This window comes from Eleutherodactylus coqui, chromosome 3, assembly GCF_035609145.1.
Source record: "Eleutherodactylus coqui strain aEleCoq1 chromosome 3, aEleCoq1.hap1, whole genome shotgun sequence".
Taxonomy (NCBI): Eukaryota; Metazoa; Chordata; class Amphibia; order Anura; family Eleutherodactylidae; genus Eleutherodactylus; species Eleutherodactylus coqui.
The window spans coordinates 32975790-32992100 of NC_089839.1; the positions used below are offsets into that span (position 1 = coordinate 32975790).

The 16311-nt window shown below is 44.6% G+C and overlaps 1 protein-coding gene across 1 annotated transcript in view; it reads right to left on the minus strand.

Annotated features, from left to right (window-relative positions):
* CNRIP1 (cannabinoid receptor interacting protein 1) overlaps positions 1-15895 on the minus strand; it is a 28296-nt gene extending 12401 nt beyond the window's left edge. The window contains exons 1-3 of the mRNA XM_066595467.1: positions 15854-15895; positions 15566-15823; positions 7425-7569 (exon numbers count right to left, since the gene is read on the minus strand). Coding sequence (XP_066451564.1) covers positions 7425-7569; positions 15566-15744 — 324 coding nt within the window. The 5' untranslated portion in view covers positions 15745-15823; positions 15854-15895. The remainder of the gene's footprint in view (positions 1-7424; positions 7570-15565; positions 15824-15853) is intronic.
* Positions 15896-16311: the final 416 nt, after the last annotated feature.

Sequence of the window (16311 nt, forward strand, 5' to 3'; positions counted from 1 at the left end):
AAGAAAAAAAGGGGCAATGTCATTAAGGGGTTAAATAATGTATTAACTTCCTTCTCTGGGTCATTACGACGCATGGATACCACATGTGTGATTTGTATTTTTGATTTTTTTTACAAAGTAAAGGGAGACAAGTGTTTTTATAATTTTTTTAATTTTTTTCCTTTTTTTTTTTTTTTTTTAAATTTTTTTTTGTCCCTTTAGGGGACTTCCACAGGGACCCATCAGGACCCCTGATCACATTCCGGGGGTCCGATAGTGACAGCCCTTTACATGCTGCAGTGACAGCCCTTTACATGCTGCAGTCACATAGACTGCAGCATGTAAAGGGTTAACACAGCAGAGATCGGAGGTTTTCTCTGATCTCTGCTGTAAGAGCTGGTACCTAGCTGTCCTCTGACAGCTAACAAACAGCTCTCCCTGCCACAGAGACCATCGGCCGATGGTCTCTATGGCAACCTGTAAACAAAGCAGGACATTGCCGGCATATCGGCAATATCTTCTGCTGGTTTTTCAAAGCCCTTGCTTTGTTTTCTGTGGGTCTGTGCAGGCAGAGCACACTGTCACAGCTTGTGGCATTGTGCTCTGCAGCTCCCATAGTGATACATAGCCCGGAAATGTCACTATGAGCAGTGGAGCTCGTCCCGGAAAATTTCCGGGTGTGCCACTCAAGGGGTAAAAAAAAAAAAAAGTGAAGGAGGGTAGGATCATTTATCTGATTTTGCCTAAATCTTTATGTTCATTTGCATTTTATTTTTACGAGGATTTTGCATTTCACCCACACGTTTCATTTTGTGACTTTGGTTTCTGGGCATTTCAAGTTCCTTGTACTTTGTGTGCAGACACGATGGTAGAATATAGAGTGCCACATCCTCATTCTTCATACCAGGGAGGGAGAAAGAGAAAAAAAGCTGTACCTCACTTCCTCTTAATTCTTTCCTTAGTATCTGTGGTATAATTTAGATTCCTTGTATCTTCCTTCTCTTTATCACACATCGTGGATGGCAGATGTATTTTTAAAAATATGGCAACTGAAGTGACAGAGGAAGTCCATTCCCGGGCTATATCATCAACAAATTAAACCGCAGAGTTGTTTTTAAGAAATGGCAAGACACAAACATGGCCCTTGTTCACAGGACAAGGAAGGGGCCTTCTGTAATTACATAACTGTGAACAGTTCTGCATCCTATTGTAAGGGGGGGGGGCATAAAAGGGTAAATCCCTTTTAAATGCCTGCCTATACATGGGTAGAAGGACCTTTAGAGACAGAAGTCACATGATTGTAGCATGACTAAAGTCCTGAAAGTCACTAGGACTAGCTCTGTGTGTTGGGGCTGTACATAGAGACTAAACCCCGCCCCCAGGTGATGTGACAGCGGCCATCTTGGCCTATAGATGTGAGTGGTGTGTGTGGTAGTAGCAGGAGCTGCTTCACAGAGGCAGAGACAGACCCTGGACTAGTGTGTTGGCAGCTGCAGTGTGAAAGCTGCATGCACAGCTGTGAAGGACGATGTCAGCGAGAGGACCTGATGATCCAGGGGCCAAAAAGTTATAGACCGCGTGGAAGGAGTGATAGTGGTCCCCAAAGAAGATGATGGCACCATGGACTCATAATCGACAAAAGCTGCAAGAAACGTAAGACCAGTCCAATGACTTTAGAGTGTGTACACTAGGGACAGTGTCTATAATGGACTGAGGGAGTATATATCCAGAGACTGTGATATGGGGAATGCAAGGATTTGGATTTGGATGTTTCATGTTTAGTATGATAATGGGAGTTATATGATGTTTACTCAATGGGACTTATGGGATGTACACATGACATAGGATATTTGTTGATATGATGTGAAGTGCTCCTAAATTTAGTGACATGCTCTGGCACCTACGGTGCATTAGGTCGTGAGGTTGACATGCTGTGGACCTTTGGTAATACGGAGTACGATGATGACTATGAAGTACCAAGAGGACAGCGGTTATGGGTGATGGATATAAGTGCGAATACAAAACGCCTTGTACTACGGAAATAATCCCCTTATGTGTAATGGATATGGTGGCAAAAGACGCCAAGGGAAGTAAAGGAGATGTATCCGGTACCTGTGGTGCTTTGATCCCGCATGTGCGGAGTAGGGAGACTGTTCTATAAAGACATATCTTATAAGTGTGTAATTCCAGTTAATTATATGTAATTGTGAAGATAGTCGCACCCTCCCATGGAGTGAAGTGTAATTCAAGTTTGTTTAGTAAAGTTCGGTTTTTATAAAATGTGCCACCTCCACCTGTCACTGCCGCGCCACTCATAACACCACCACCTGCTTCACTATCAGTGGTATAAACATTACTGGAGTGAACGTGACCTATCACTGTGTTACTATAAGCATGGCACTGACTCATTTCGTTGGGATATTTCCAAATCACGAAATAACCAGGCTCTTGCCAAAAGTTCTATTTACCTAAATACTGTACATGCCTTACTCCAATACTACCGTATTTCCCCGAAAATAAGAAAATGTCCTATATTAATTTTTGCCTCAAAAGAGGCACATTGTCTTATTTTCGGTGGGGGTTTCTTATAATACTCACCTATCAGCCGGCGTTCTGGTCCCTCGCGCTGGTCTCCGTTCCTGCTGCAGGCTTCCGTTTCCCTCTGCACGCCGACAGAGCTGTTCTTCCTAGTAGCGGGGCTTGAATACCCCGCCTCCAGCAAGCTAATGCTGTGATTGGTTAATTGAGCACCGTGTCAGCCAATGAAAGCTGGTGCTCGATTAACCAATCACAGCCTATCCCTGTGGGCCGCATTCATAGACACCGAAAGTATGGCGAAGCTTGTGCCAGACGGAACAACAATGATAAATTTGCCCCAATGCCAGTGCGAGAACTGCAAAAAAATCAGCTGATGCGAAATGGATCTAGATAACCCTGACTACTCCAAGACTTTCTTATAAGGTGGCCCACCTTCACACAGGACGATTATCATCCAGATAATCGCTAGAAACAAGGGAATTCGGGCGATAGAATATGCGGCCGCTGACAGGGCACTGAATGATAATTCGCTCACTAGTTGTTCGTTTTCAGCTCGCAAAAAAAATAGTCGCTAGTTGATCTAAAAAGCCGTTTGGTGAAACATCACAATAGTTTACATTTGAACGACTTGCGAATGAATTAACATGGAGATCCCCTTTATGAGCGTCATATCAGCAAACAACTATGCTTCAATGACTTGTATGAGTGACTATTCGGACGATCGTCGCCCTTCGTAAAGGTACCTTGAACCGATGCCATTTCTAGCTATACCCTGGCAGTTAACTGGGCACAGAGCATCCTTCTGCTGGTATAGGAAATCTCTCAGCATTTACACGTTTTCCGCCAACTCTCCAGCCTACATGACAGATGTAGGGCACATCATGTACTCGCAATTTTGTTTTCTCAGCTAAATCCCTGCTTTTTACAATTCTGTAACACTCAATAGATAATAAAAGAATGATGTTCTGCTGACAAAATCCCTCCACCTCATCCGATCTCATCTTAAATGGGAGTTTTACTTTTAGGACTTATTCAGACAACTGTATACGCAATTGATGTAATGTATTTGAGCTGTAAACAAGGTAGATTTTGCACTTTTGCGCACATAGGGCCTGTGTTAATGGCTTTGTTTCCTCCTATGGCCCGAGAAGGCTACAATGACCCCAGGGAAAACACCTACTGCGGGCCAGACTAAACTAGCCCCCACCATACCAGCCCATCGTCTGCTGCAGAGGTCCTCTGGTGGATAGGGACATACCCAACCTCCACCTCTGTTGACCCCTTCCTACGGACCAAGCACCAAATTCAAGAGATGACAGCAGCAAAAAGGGAAGTTAGGTAAGCTTAAAAAGCCATCCCTGGACTCTTCGACTCCATCTTATAAGCCCATGGACTTAGTTTATGGTGCCTATAATTGATTACAAATTCCCTGTAATGATCCGAATACCAATATCATGATTGGTGGTGTACTGACTCTTGGAAGCCCACTGATCAGCTGTTTGAAGGGGCCACAGTAACACAAAGCTCTGAGCAGTATCAAAGGGGATTGAGCCTTCTAATGAACATTTTCATTCTGGAAATCAGTAGTGGTCCAAGACTTCAACGAGACTTTCTCACTTCTACACTTAGACATCTACAGCAAAAGATGCTTTTGAATGGATTTTCCCCTTTACGGATATCATAAGCACAGGTTTTTAACACTTTTTAACACTTCTCTCAACCATTTCTCGGTACATATCTTCAGCGGTTTAAGTGTTATTACTTTCTCACACCTAAATTCTTGCCCGGTGACACACAAAAGTTTCTTTACACAGTAAATAGTCTTTACCCTTTAAAAGTCAAGTAAATATCTGCATGGTTGTATACGGATCTGCATATTAATATACTAGAGGATGGTATAGTATGCACATTGTACATAGACTTCAATGAATCTTCCCACAGCAGGGACAGATGTACTGCGCATGCGCTGGTCTCGGAGGTCACGGTACATAACGCAGGACTTGGAGCATGGCTCTGATCATGTGGAGAATGTCTCCATGTCACTTACAGAGAGAGGGGCGGTGTTGGGGAGTGACGCAGGATTCCACAAACAGCCCGCCCAGCCCTCCACAATTGGTCCGGGCCCGCCCACTGGACCGATCACTCAATATTTGCATGCAGAGCAGGAATAATAAAAGTCATCAGGATATCTTTTGAAATACACATATCAGCAGTGTTTAAATCGTTTAGGAGATTAATGTGTAAAAAGTGCTGACAGGTTCCCTTTAAGAAAGTATTTCTCCCAACACAGTGCACAGCAATACCACCTATCAGAGGCGTAACTTGAAGCTCCTGGGCCCCAATGCAAAACCTGTAACAGGGCCCCCAACTATAATGCTTTATTCATAGTACTGGGCTCCCTATATGGAGAAGAAAGGCCTTATGGGCCCCCTAAGGCTCCTGGGCCCGGGTGCAACCGCATCCCCTGCATCCCCTATAGTTACGCCCCTGTCACCTATAATGTACATATAGTATCTATTCAGACTGAGAACCACTGCTTATTTTCTGCTTCCTACATTACTACCGTGTTTCCCCTGAAAATAAGCCCTACCCTGATTTTTCTGGATTTTTGGGGGGCTTGAAATATAAGATGAATTACATTTAAAATAAAACAAAAAACAATGCATTAGCTAGCAGCCGAGGTCCATGTCCTCCCACTAGTCTCCGGTGCCCCGGCGCGCTTGCTTGCAGTCCTCAGCTGCTAACAGAAGACCACTTCCTGGTTCTGGGATTCATAAATCCCGCCTCCAAGAAGTGATGGCTCTGATTGGTTCTCGAGCGCTGCCAGCCAATCAATGCAGCACTTGATGAAACAATGCGATAGCTGTGATTGGTTCACCAAGTGCCAAATTAATTGGCTGAGCAGCGCTTTAAGAACCAACCAACTGCCATCGAATTGTGGATACAGGATTTTTTAATTGGCTGAGCGGCGTTCGTCTCAGCAGAGTCTCTGCATCACTGGCGGCGGCTTCTCCTCACTCCACAGCAGACATCGCTATCGCCACCAGAGATGCAGAGACAAACGCCAATTAATAAATCCCACCTGCACAATGTGATGGCTGTGATTGGTTCTTCTTGCACTGCATGGAGCTATGGAGACCAGTGGGAGGACACGGACCGCGGCTGCTAGGTAAGTATAATAAGACACCCCCCAAAAATAAGACCTAGTGCCTCTTTTGAGGCAAAAATGTATATAAGACCGGGCCTTATTTTCGGGGAAACACAGTACCAAGAATATATATGATTAGATAAGATAAACAATTACTAAGCCCCTCCCCCGAGGATCCTCCAATGACAGTAATCAACATCAAACCACCAAAGAAAAGAAATTCTGATTCAAAGTATCGCCACAGTGCTAAAAAGCACCAATAAGTTTACTTCTGATTGTTCTGTTCATTAAAAGGGATGTTTTATTTGATTTTTTTCATTTATATAGCACATAAATATTCCGTAGCATCGTGCAGAGATTGCCATTACTTTCAATATAAGTGGGGTTCACAATCTAAATTCACCTTTTAGGCCTCCTTCCCACGAGCGTGACTGGCTCCGCCGCGTAATATTCCGCAGTGAAGCCCGTCACGGCGCCCCCCAGAGACCCCATACTTACCAGCGGAAGATAGCGTGAAGACGCTTCCCCGCCCACCGCCGTCGCGTCATGTGACACGCCCACCGCGTCACATGACGCGGCCGGCCGTGTCACGTGACGCGCCGGCCGCGTCATATGACGCGCCGGCTGCGTCATATGACGCGCGGCGGTAGGCGGGGAAGCGTTTTTTCACGCTATCTTCCGCTGGTTGCAGCGGGAGATAGCGTGAACGGACGGCTTCCATTGACTGCAATGGAAGCCATCAGCGCGTACACCCGCAGCAAATAGAACATGCTGCGGGTGAGAACGTGAGATTTCACGGTGCGTAATTCCGCGGTGGAATTACGCATCGTGTGCATGGATCTATTAGGTTCAATAGAACCTAATAGCAGGGGGCAACGCAGCGGATTTTTGCCGCGGATTTACGCGGCGTAAATCCGTTCGTGGGAAGGAGGTCTTAGTATGTTTTTGGAGTGTGGGAGCAAAGCAGAGGCATGGAAAAAATCCACAGTAACATGGATATGTAAACTCCATGCAGATGTTGCCCTTGGTTGGATTTTTAGCCAGGACCTCAGTGCTGTAAGTGCTAACCACTGAGCCACCATGGTGCAGCATGTTCAACTACAATCCCTTCTTTTTCTTTATGATCAGCCAATTACTAAAAACAAAGAATCCCAAGTCCCCGCTCTCCAGCCAAGAGTTGGCGATCATAGCACAACTCAGAGGCATAACTTGAAGCTCCTGGGCCCCAATGCAAAACCTGTAACGGGCCCCCCAACTATAATGCTTTATTCATAGTACTGGGCTCCCTATATGGAGAAGAGAGGCCTTATGGGCCCCCTAAGGCTCCTGGGCCCGGGTGCAACCGCATCCCCTGCATCCTCTATAGTTACGCCCCTGGCACAACTACTATAAACAAAAATAATGGGACTGTTAAAAAAGCGTGTTCGCATTTAGCTTAAAATGTGCCAGATTTAGGCCAGTGGCTCTGCTAAATCATAAATCTCACATATCTTCAGACTGTCTAGTCTGACTTTATACCACCTATTTGTTGGCTCAGTGTACGCCAAAAATTGCTTTGTCGTATGAATTGTAAAAAGTGTCCGAAAGCCTCTACAAACATGATAAATGTGGTGCCAACCATGTAAGACAGCTTTGTAATTTGCGGCAGAAAACTAATGAGTTTTTCATCAGTAAGTCTCTCCCATTCTTGTGGGACAAATAAAATGCGGTAAAAAATCCATTTAAAATCATAAAAAGTGTCACTTTCGAGGTTCCGTACCTGGATGATGACTTGCAGCGGCTGCCTCTCTCCACTTTTGGTGTGTGTCACTCCCTCCGTATCGTAGAAGGCAGTGTAAGCAGCCATCTGAGGGTCTCTGGATTTCTCTTCTAGGGGAATAATTATTCCTCCTAAATTCAGAGTCCTGAAAGAGAAGTCAGATAATTGGTCAATAAATAGTTACATGGGAGAAGAACGCTCCAATCAGAGCAAAACATCTGCATGTATGGTGGAAACAAACATTCCTATGTAGTGCCAGATGTAGGTTAGATGGGACCCTGCGTGGAACGTTTTGTGCTCCCGCTATATGAAAAAAATAATATATCCTGCAGCATACCCACACCAAAACAATTCAATGACTAAATACAGTACGAGAACCAAGGTCAGTACATAAATACAGTACCAGAACCAAGCTCACAACATAAATAAAGCACCGGAACCAAGCTCATAATATAAATATAGCATTAGATCCAACTGTATAACATAAATACAGCCTCAGAACTAAGTTCATACCATAAATAAAGCACCAGAATCAAGTTCATAATATAAATACAACATTAGAACCAAGCTTGTAATATAAATACAGTACCAGAACCAAGCTCATAACATAAATACAGAATTAGATCCAAGCGTATCTAATATAAATAAGCCTGCATGCATTTTCTTGCACTGCACTTTGACCCCTTTGCTGTAACTTTGGTGTATGATGTTGATGTCATTAGATGACACAGACGGTCACCACTGCCAGAAATTCAACATCAAATGTGGGTGTAATACATTCAGGGACTGTCAGGCGGGGTGAAGGTTACAATGTTAAGTCTATGGGCGGCACTGCTGTGCTTCAGGCATACGCTGGAATGAGTGAAGCATTTCTAAGCAACACAGCATATACTGCTAAGCTGCACCATACACTGCCCAACCAAGAGCGATACAGAGACAGACAGAGAGTGATAGAGAGCAATAGAGAGACAGAGAGAGAGGGATAGAGAGAGACAGTGAGAGAAAGATTGTGATAGAAACAGAGAGAAAGCGTTAGAGAGACAGCGATAGACAAAAAGAGAGAGAGAGAGTGAGACAGACAGAGAGAGAGCAGCAGAGAGGCAGTGATAGAAAGACAGACAGAGAGCGATAGAGAGACAGATAGAGAGAGCAATAGAGAAACAGACAGAAAGAGAGCAATAGAGAAACATACAGAGGGAGAGTGATAGAGAGACAAACAGAGAGACTGATAAAGAGACAGAGAGAGTGATAGAGAGACACAGAAACACAGAGAGAGCGTAGAGAGACAGAGAGAGAGCGATAGAGAGACCCAGAGAAAGTGATAGAGAGACATAAAGCGATAGAGAGAGAGAGCAAGAGACAGACAAAGAGGGACAGAAAAAGAATGAAAGAGAGACAGAGTGATACCAAGACAGAAAGAGAGAGATAAACAGACAGAGAGAGACAGACAAACAGACAGAAAGAAAAAAACTGACAGAGACAGACAAACAGAGAGAAAGAGACAGACAGAGAGAAAGACAGGGAGAGACAGACAAATAGAGAGAGACCTGTAGGCTTTTTTATATTAGATATCTGTTCCAAATACAAAGTGACCCTCTAAATAATCACCCAACCAAGCAGATTTAGAACTTCACAACCACCACTTTTGAAACATTTTATGTTCGCATATCGAACATCGGGTCAATCTAGTAACATAAATATAGCCCCAGAACCAAGCTCACAACATAAATAAAGCACCGGAACCAAGTTTACAATATAAATACAGCATCAGAACCGAACTTGTAATATAAATACAGTACCAGAACCAAGCTCATAACATAAATACAGCACAAACCTAGCTCAGCACATAAATACAGTGACAGAACCAACCTCAGTATAGAAGTACAGTAGCAAGAGGAGAATGATACATGTAGCTTCAAAAGATGGTGGTATGTGAAGGAAGAAGATCACCCAGCCAGGCGGATCTAAAAGGTGTTATCACCCAGAGCCTAAATCTGCCTGGTGTTCCCCCCCCCCCCCCCCCATTCCCTACAAGCTGGTGGTCTTAGCCCTGTGCAATCACACAGGTTGAACGTAGCTAAGGTCGGCCATGTTCCTACATTAAATACATTTAGATTACTGACGGATATTGGATAGTGTTCTGTAACAGACTGGCCCGGTGCTGGTTTGACTGTTCCTTCCTTTCCTTTGGGGACCCTTGGTGTCTAGCAAATACTTGGGCCCTGGTGCACAATGCATAACATAATAGGACTGCTTTATAATAATCCTGCTGTACATTCTTAGCATATGGCTCCCAGCAACTGTGCAGAATCAATGCTAGACTTCACAACCCATTAGGTCTTCAGCCTGGTGACAGGTGGGACCCCACTGACCCTAATATATATAGCATCCACTAGTCTGAAACAGCCATACTTAAAGAAATAGAAGTAAAAGAAGAGGGAAAAGGGGAAAACAAAAAGAAAAAAACATTATATTTCCTCCTTTTTAAATGAAGGAAAAAGAAGAAGAATTTTAGTAAGTTTGGCCAAGCTGAACCACACATGGTTCGGGTTTAAGCTAAATCAAATGTTTCGCAAAATTCAACCCAAAACATGGTTCTACTGTTTTGGTTCGCTCAATACTACTCATCTACTTAGACCGGATAGCAAATGACAAGTCAAAATGGAAAATATTGTAATACCTTTAGAATCTTTTATTTAAAGGGAGTGTCCATCTTTGTTGTGCATGTAGCCACCACTAGAGGGAGCTTAAGAACTTATTGCATACTGTTTTAGTCGGGAGCACTACTATACAGGTAATTCTCAGAACAGGTCACAGCAGTCCACTAGTGCTGCATCCCTATCAATATCTGTGGGGGTGCCACATGTGCCACCAACAATGCTGAGAATTATGGGTATGCAATAGCGGTATAGCCCTGCTTCTCCTTCTAATGTTTCCCTGCACAGCCAGGTAGTTGTTGGGTTCTGTAAAGGCGGAAATAGTTTAATGGGTTGTGCCAAGTTATAAAGTTATCTTGTGATTAGGGAATAACTATATGATCAATGGGGATCCAACTGTTGGGACCCTCGCCAAACATGACAGCAGAAGTCCTAAAGGTCCCTGCATGGAGTGGAGGATGCGCATACGTGTCACTGCTCCATTCATTTCAATACCAGTACCTGAGATTGACAAGCATTTGTACTTGGCAATTTCTGACACTCCAATTGATACCCAGTTTCTCTGAAAATAAGACCTACCCTGAAAATAAGCCCTACTCAGATTTTTTGGGAGTGTGGAAAAATATAAGTCCTGCCTGGAAAATAAGCCCTAGCTGCATTACACACACACAAAACAGGAAATACATTACCTAGCAGGCTCGGTCCAGGTCCCTTCAAAGCACTGCTCTCCGGAGCTCCAATGCGGTTCCTGCAGTACTCGGCCGCCCACAGAAGATCACTTCCTGGGATATGGGATCTATAAATCCTGCCTCCAGGAAGCAATGGCTCTGATTGGTTCTCAAGCGCTACTCAAGCGCTACATGAGTATGATCCGTTTTTCGCTTGGACAGCCTGTCAGGCATCTGTTGCTCCTGCACTCCTCAGCTCTCCTTTAGCCTGGCTTCACACAGGCAGAGCGGATTCTGCATGTAGGAGGCCTGCAGCGGATTCCGTCAGTGAGCCCGGCCCGCGACCCTGCGTCCCTGAATTATCTGTATTGCGGATGACATCGGCGGCTCGCCGTCGGTCATGCGCTGTACAAGTGTTCTTTTCTTAATATTTGTATTTCCCGCGCCGTCACTAAGCGATCACGTGGGTACCTGCAGCCCATGTGCAATGTTAATTGTGTATGGGTAGCGGATGAGATGTCCTCCATTGACTTCAACGGAGGCTGTCCACGGCAAAATAGATCACGCTGCAATTTTTCCTCTGCTCCCGGAATACGCAATTCGTATCCGTGAGTGTAAAGGAAAAAAATGAAAGTTCACACCTTTCAATGCCCCCATTGTGCTGCAGATCCTCCATGCGGATGCCAATCACGGATTCCATCCGTGTCAGACCCCCCTTAGTAGCCGTAACGTCAGCGGCGTACTGCGCATGCGCCTTTAGGATCTTTACACCCGAGGTCAGATGACTGTGGAGGAACAATCCACAAGGCGCATGCGCAGTACGCCGCAGAAGTCTCATTAAGTAAGGGAAGGCTGAACTCATTTTAATACAGCGCAGGAAAACTTCAAAAGCAGATTAGAAAGGTACCGCGGCACGGACTGCGAAACTAATGAGCGATAAGGAAATCTCCTTAGCAGCGCTGTTAGAGGTTTATCGTGGATCGCATTGTAGAAGCTTTATGACTGGGTCCCTTTAAGGTGTATTAAAAATTAATCAGCAAAAAACTTAGGACAAAAAAGTGTTCAGGGGGAAATGAAAAAGTGTCGATGATACAGAAGAATGTAACAAAATGTAACAAAATGTGTCATTTAGAACAATGAAATACTTTCCAGAAACCCCAGAAAGATCCACAATTCATATCTAGAATTAACTTCTTTCTAAGAGAGCAACAAACAAAGATTAATGTGTATTTTCCTGGAAAGAACACAAAAGTCCTTCCAGCAACATCCTGGGAATGATCAATGTGGAAGCAGCACAACGATCATCATCACATCACTGCGGCTGCACAAATGTCATCTAAGAATCAAAGTATGTCATATACTATAAAAACACTGCAGCTGTAACATCTAGTGTCTAATATGCCATAATAGTGATGAAATGGAGTGCCCGTTCACACAGCTGCCTCATCCGGGGCTGCAATATACGGCGGGTGACCTGGTTGACTCACGCCTGCTGTGCTACATCACAATATCCGTCCCGTCTGCCATGAATTTCTGTCTGCAGATCTAAAAATCCCTAAAACATCTGTGCAGATTATGCTGCCTGTTAGAAATGACCCTCAAAACCCTACTACCTGTCAATAGGCGCAGCTAGGGAGGCATGTGTGCCGGATGGATACTGGGTGCCATAGGGGAAGAAAATGCAGCGGGGAATCTGGATGCAAGGCAGAAACTGACTCCAAGGGCCCTTTAAATGGGACAATCTGTTGGGCACAGATGCGCAACAAGTGCTTTACATGGGCCGATAAATCGTTCTGCATCCAGCGAAAACCTGAACGATTATCATCCAGTGTAAAGGCACGCCCCGATTGCACAACGATTATGCGATTTTCACCTGAAATTTTTTTTAACACTTCTGTGATTTTCACATTTCCATATTGCACACATGCATTTCGGTTGCACGAAAAAACACTACATGCTCCACAGCGCATTTGAAAAGGTACCCCAATGGCCGCCTGCAGATGGCTGGGTCGGATCCTCTGTGAGAAATCTTGCAGTGGGACCCGACCCGCGCCCCTGCAGGGAGCAGTGCGGGTCTCACCTTCTCGCACGGCTCCGGTTCCGTGACGTGCCGTCGCATGCGCAGAGCAGAGCCGGGGCGCCGGGAGTGATATTGCAGAAATAGCGCATGCCGCGATTTATTTTCCGCGTGTATTTTCACACGGACAAATTGCGGCCGTCTGCATAGGATTGCGTTTTGTAATGCAATCCTATGCAGGCGCGGAAATTCTGCGGGAAATCCCGCTGCAGAATTTCCGCCCGTGTGCAGGGGGCCATAGAAGGGGGATGAGCCAATCCGCGATGCAATATGCAAACAGATGCGTGAAAAACTGCATAATTCCAGTGGGAAAAAAAACACACCTGGAACTAATTAGGCTACTTAATTATGTCAACGGATGTGCCAGTGAGCAAACGATTCTTTGCACACACAAAAAGTACAGTAAAATGTGTCGCGCACCCAAAAAGTCTTGATCAGGCGACCTACGCATGGGCGAGCGTGATATTGGGCTAGGAAAGTTCGCCGGATATCGTGCTCGCCGGTGTGCGTTTTCACGCTGCTGCTAGACATTTTTCTGCTGCATCGGGGGATCAGCAAGTGTTTCCCACTTTTCGTGCGATGTGTTTTACTGTCTCCATTAAATGCAACGTGCGATGCGTTCTAAAGAACACGCAAAATAGGACACGCAGGATATGACTCCGTTTAAAAGAATGGGGTTCATATTCACGCTACATTTATGAGTCTCGCAACACACAAATCTCGTGGGAGTTTCTCGGCCGCGTGAAACCGGCCTTAGGGAGTAAAATACGTTGCGCTGAGGCATGCGCAAAAACGTGCACGCCCTTGTGAAGCTTCCGTAAAGGTTCTGTTTATGTGGAAAAGAAACAGATACATTCGCATCAAACTAGCGCGATCCGTTTTTTATCACACCCATAGACCTGAATGGGCAATTGTCGTCTGAAAAATCGCAACATAATAGAACATGCTGCTTTTTTTCCGCTCGGACTGTTCATCCGATTATAAGATCACACATGTGAGGAAATCATTTATACAATACGCTTTATTTCTGTCCGCTTCACGAAGAAGTTCAGCCCGACGGCGATATGGATGGAACTCGAATGTGAAAAGAACCCATTGGTTTCTATCTGTTTATTCACCAGTTCATGTCCTATTTGGGCGATTCTCGTTGAAGAATCGCCTGTTTTTCCTGTGGGAGGTAAAAAAAATATTGTATCGCACTTGCATGCCATGTGATCTGTGATGAGAGTGTAATGCAATTTTTATCATTTTAACCATTGGAAGCCCATGCCATTTTTTTCAAAACCGTATATATATATATATATATATATATATATATGTATACCCTGTTTCCCTGAAAATAAGACATACCCTGAAAATAAGACATAGCATGATTTTCCAGAATTTTTGAGGATGCAAAATGATTTTTCAGGCTTTTTGAGGATGCTTGAAATATAAGCCCTACTCCAAAATTAAGCCCTGCTAACAGTTAATTTAAAAAGTCAATTTAAATAGTGTCCAGGCAGCTATACATGTAAAAAAGTTAAACCTTTTTGAACAAAAATTAATATAAGACACTGTCTTATTTTCAGGGAAACACAGTATATATATATATATATATATATATATATATATATATATATATATATATAGATGTGATGTGTTTTTCATGCCAAAACACATTGCCATTGCAGAAAACTGGCAGTTAAATAGAGTGTGATCCGATTTTCTTGGACATACATCGTACTTGCCTGTGTGAATACAGCCTTAATCTGATGCATAACCATTCCTTAGGTAGTAATGAATGCCACCCCTATAGAATCATATATAGGCCCATTACATGCAGTAGTACGACTGTCCTGATCAATGACAGGTTTTAAGGGTCCTTTTACAAGGGCCGATAAATCATCCACATCCAATGGGAATCTGAATGATGATCGCTCAGTGTAAAGGCACGCCCCGGCTGAACGACGATTGAGAATTTGTTCGCTTCTCGTTCCTCGTTCAGTTTATGCGGGGATAAAACTGAACGTCGGATTGCGCCGTGTAAACAGGCAGTTGTTCATTTACAAACAACGGCCTGTTTATTGTGAATGGAGGCGGGAGGGCTGGAACGATTTCCGGGCCGCTCCACCTCCATTCGCTGAGCGATGCTCGTTCCTGTGTAAAAGCACAGGCGCAATTATCACTGGAACAACCTGTCGAGCATCTGTGACCCATGTAAAAGGGCCTATACTGATAATGACCCCATGCAATCCGAATAGGCCTCAATGCATGCAAAGGAGGATGTCATCCATGCACCCTGATGACCTCTACAGAACCATCTCAAAGTCCAAATGCCCATTAAATCTGATGCATACCCATCTCTATGGTAGTAATGAATATCACCCCTATAGAATCCTATAAAGGCCCATCATATATCATGACTCTCTAATCAATACCAGGTCTTACTGATATTGACTCCCCATCAGAATCATAACTCAGACTTTCTCTTCTGCACATGCCAATCTCGTATCTGACCATTTCTCCACCTTTAGGCACCCTGACCAGACATTGCCATAGGCCTCCATGCATGCAAAGGAGGATGCCATCAATGTATCACCCATAAATATGCCATGCAGTAATCCCTGGCAGACAGGAATGTGCTGTTTGTATATTTTGCTGATGACAGCTCAGGAGGAAGGAAGGAGAAACAGCAACAACAAGAACAGGAATGAGGATTAACCCTGCAGCTGCTGCAGCACAGCCCGGGGCACTTACTTGGCTCGCACTGCTCCGGGCTTCAGGACCACCTCGATTTTGTATTTGGCTCCAGTTAATAATTTGATGGTTCGGTTCTGGCCAAATCTCTGTCCGTCCACCTTAAAATACACCGGGCCGTCATTAGGCTGGATCTTCAGGGAGACGGCGATCTTGACCAGATTAGGGATCTCCCCCATGGTGAGCAGAAGACGCTGACAGCTCCGGAGCAGCAGGAGGAGGGAGCACCTGCCCTATGGATGGAGGAGGAGGGAGCACCTGCCCTATGGATGGAGGAGGAGGGATCACCTGCCCTATGGATGGAGGAGGCAGCAGCAGGGCAGAGCCATTCACTGCCAGGCACAATGCATGGAATTCTGGGCACTATAATCCTCTGCGATTGCTGCATTATAATCCAATCTCAGGGAGGGGGAGGGGAGGCCGGATCTCCTCCCTGCAGGGAGATAAGGAGGAGAACACAGCGGAGACAGATAGCTGCATGGACAGCAGTCACCTTCTTATTTGTAGCATTCAGGGGTCACGTGACCAGGAAGGTTACAGATACAAAGTTGCGGATATAAAAAGTATCTATTCTTGTTTATTGACAATAAACTGTTGTTTATCATAAAGGTACAAAATCCAAATACTGCACATCAATCCTATATAGCAGATCGATCTATATCTACCTCATATCCAACTATCTATCTACCTCATATCTATCTCTCTGTGTATCTCTTATCGATCAATCAATCTTTCTATCTATCTAT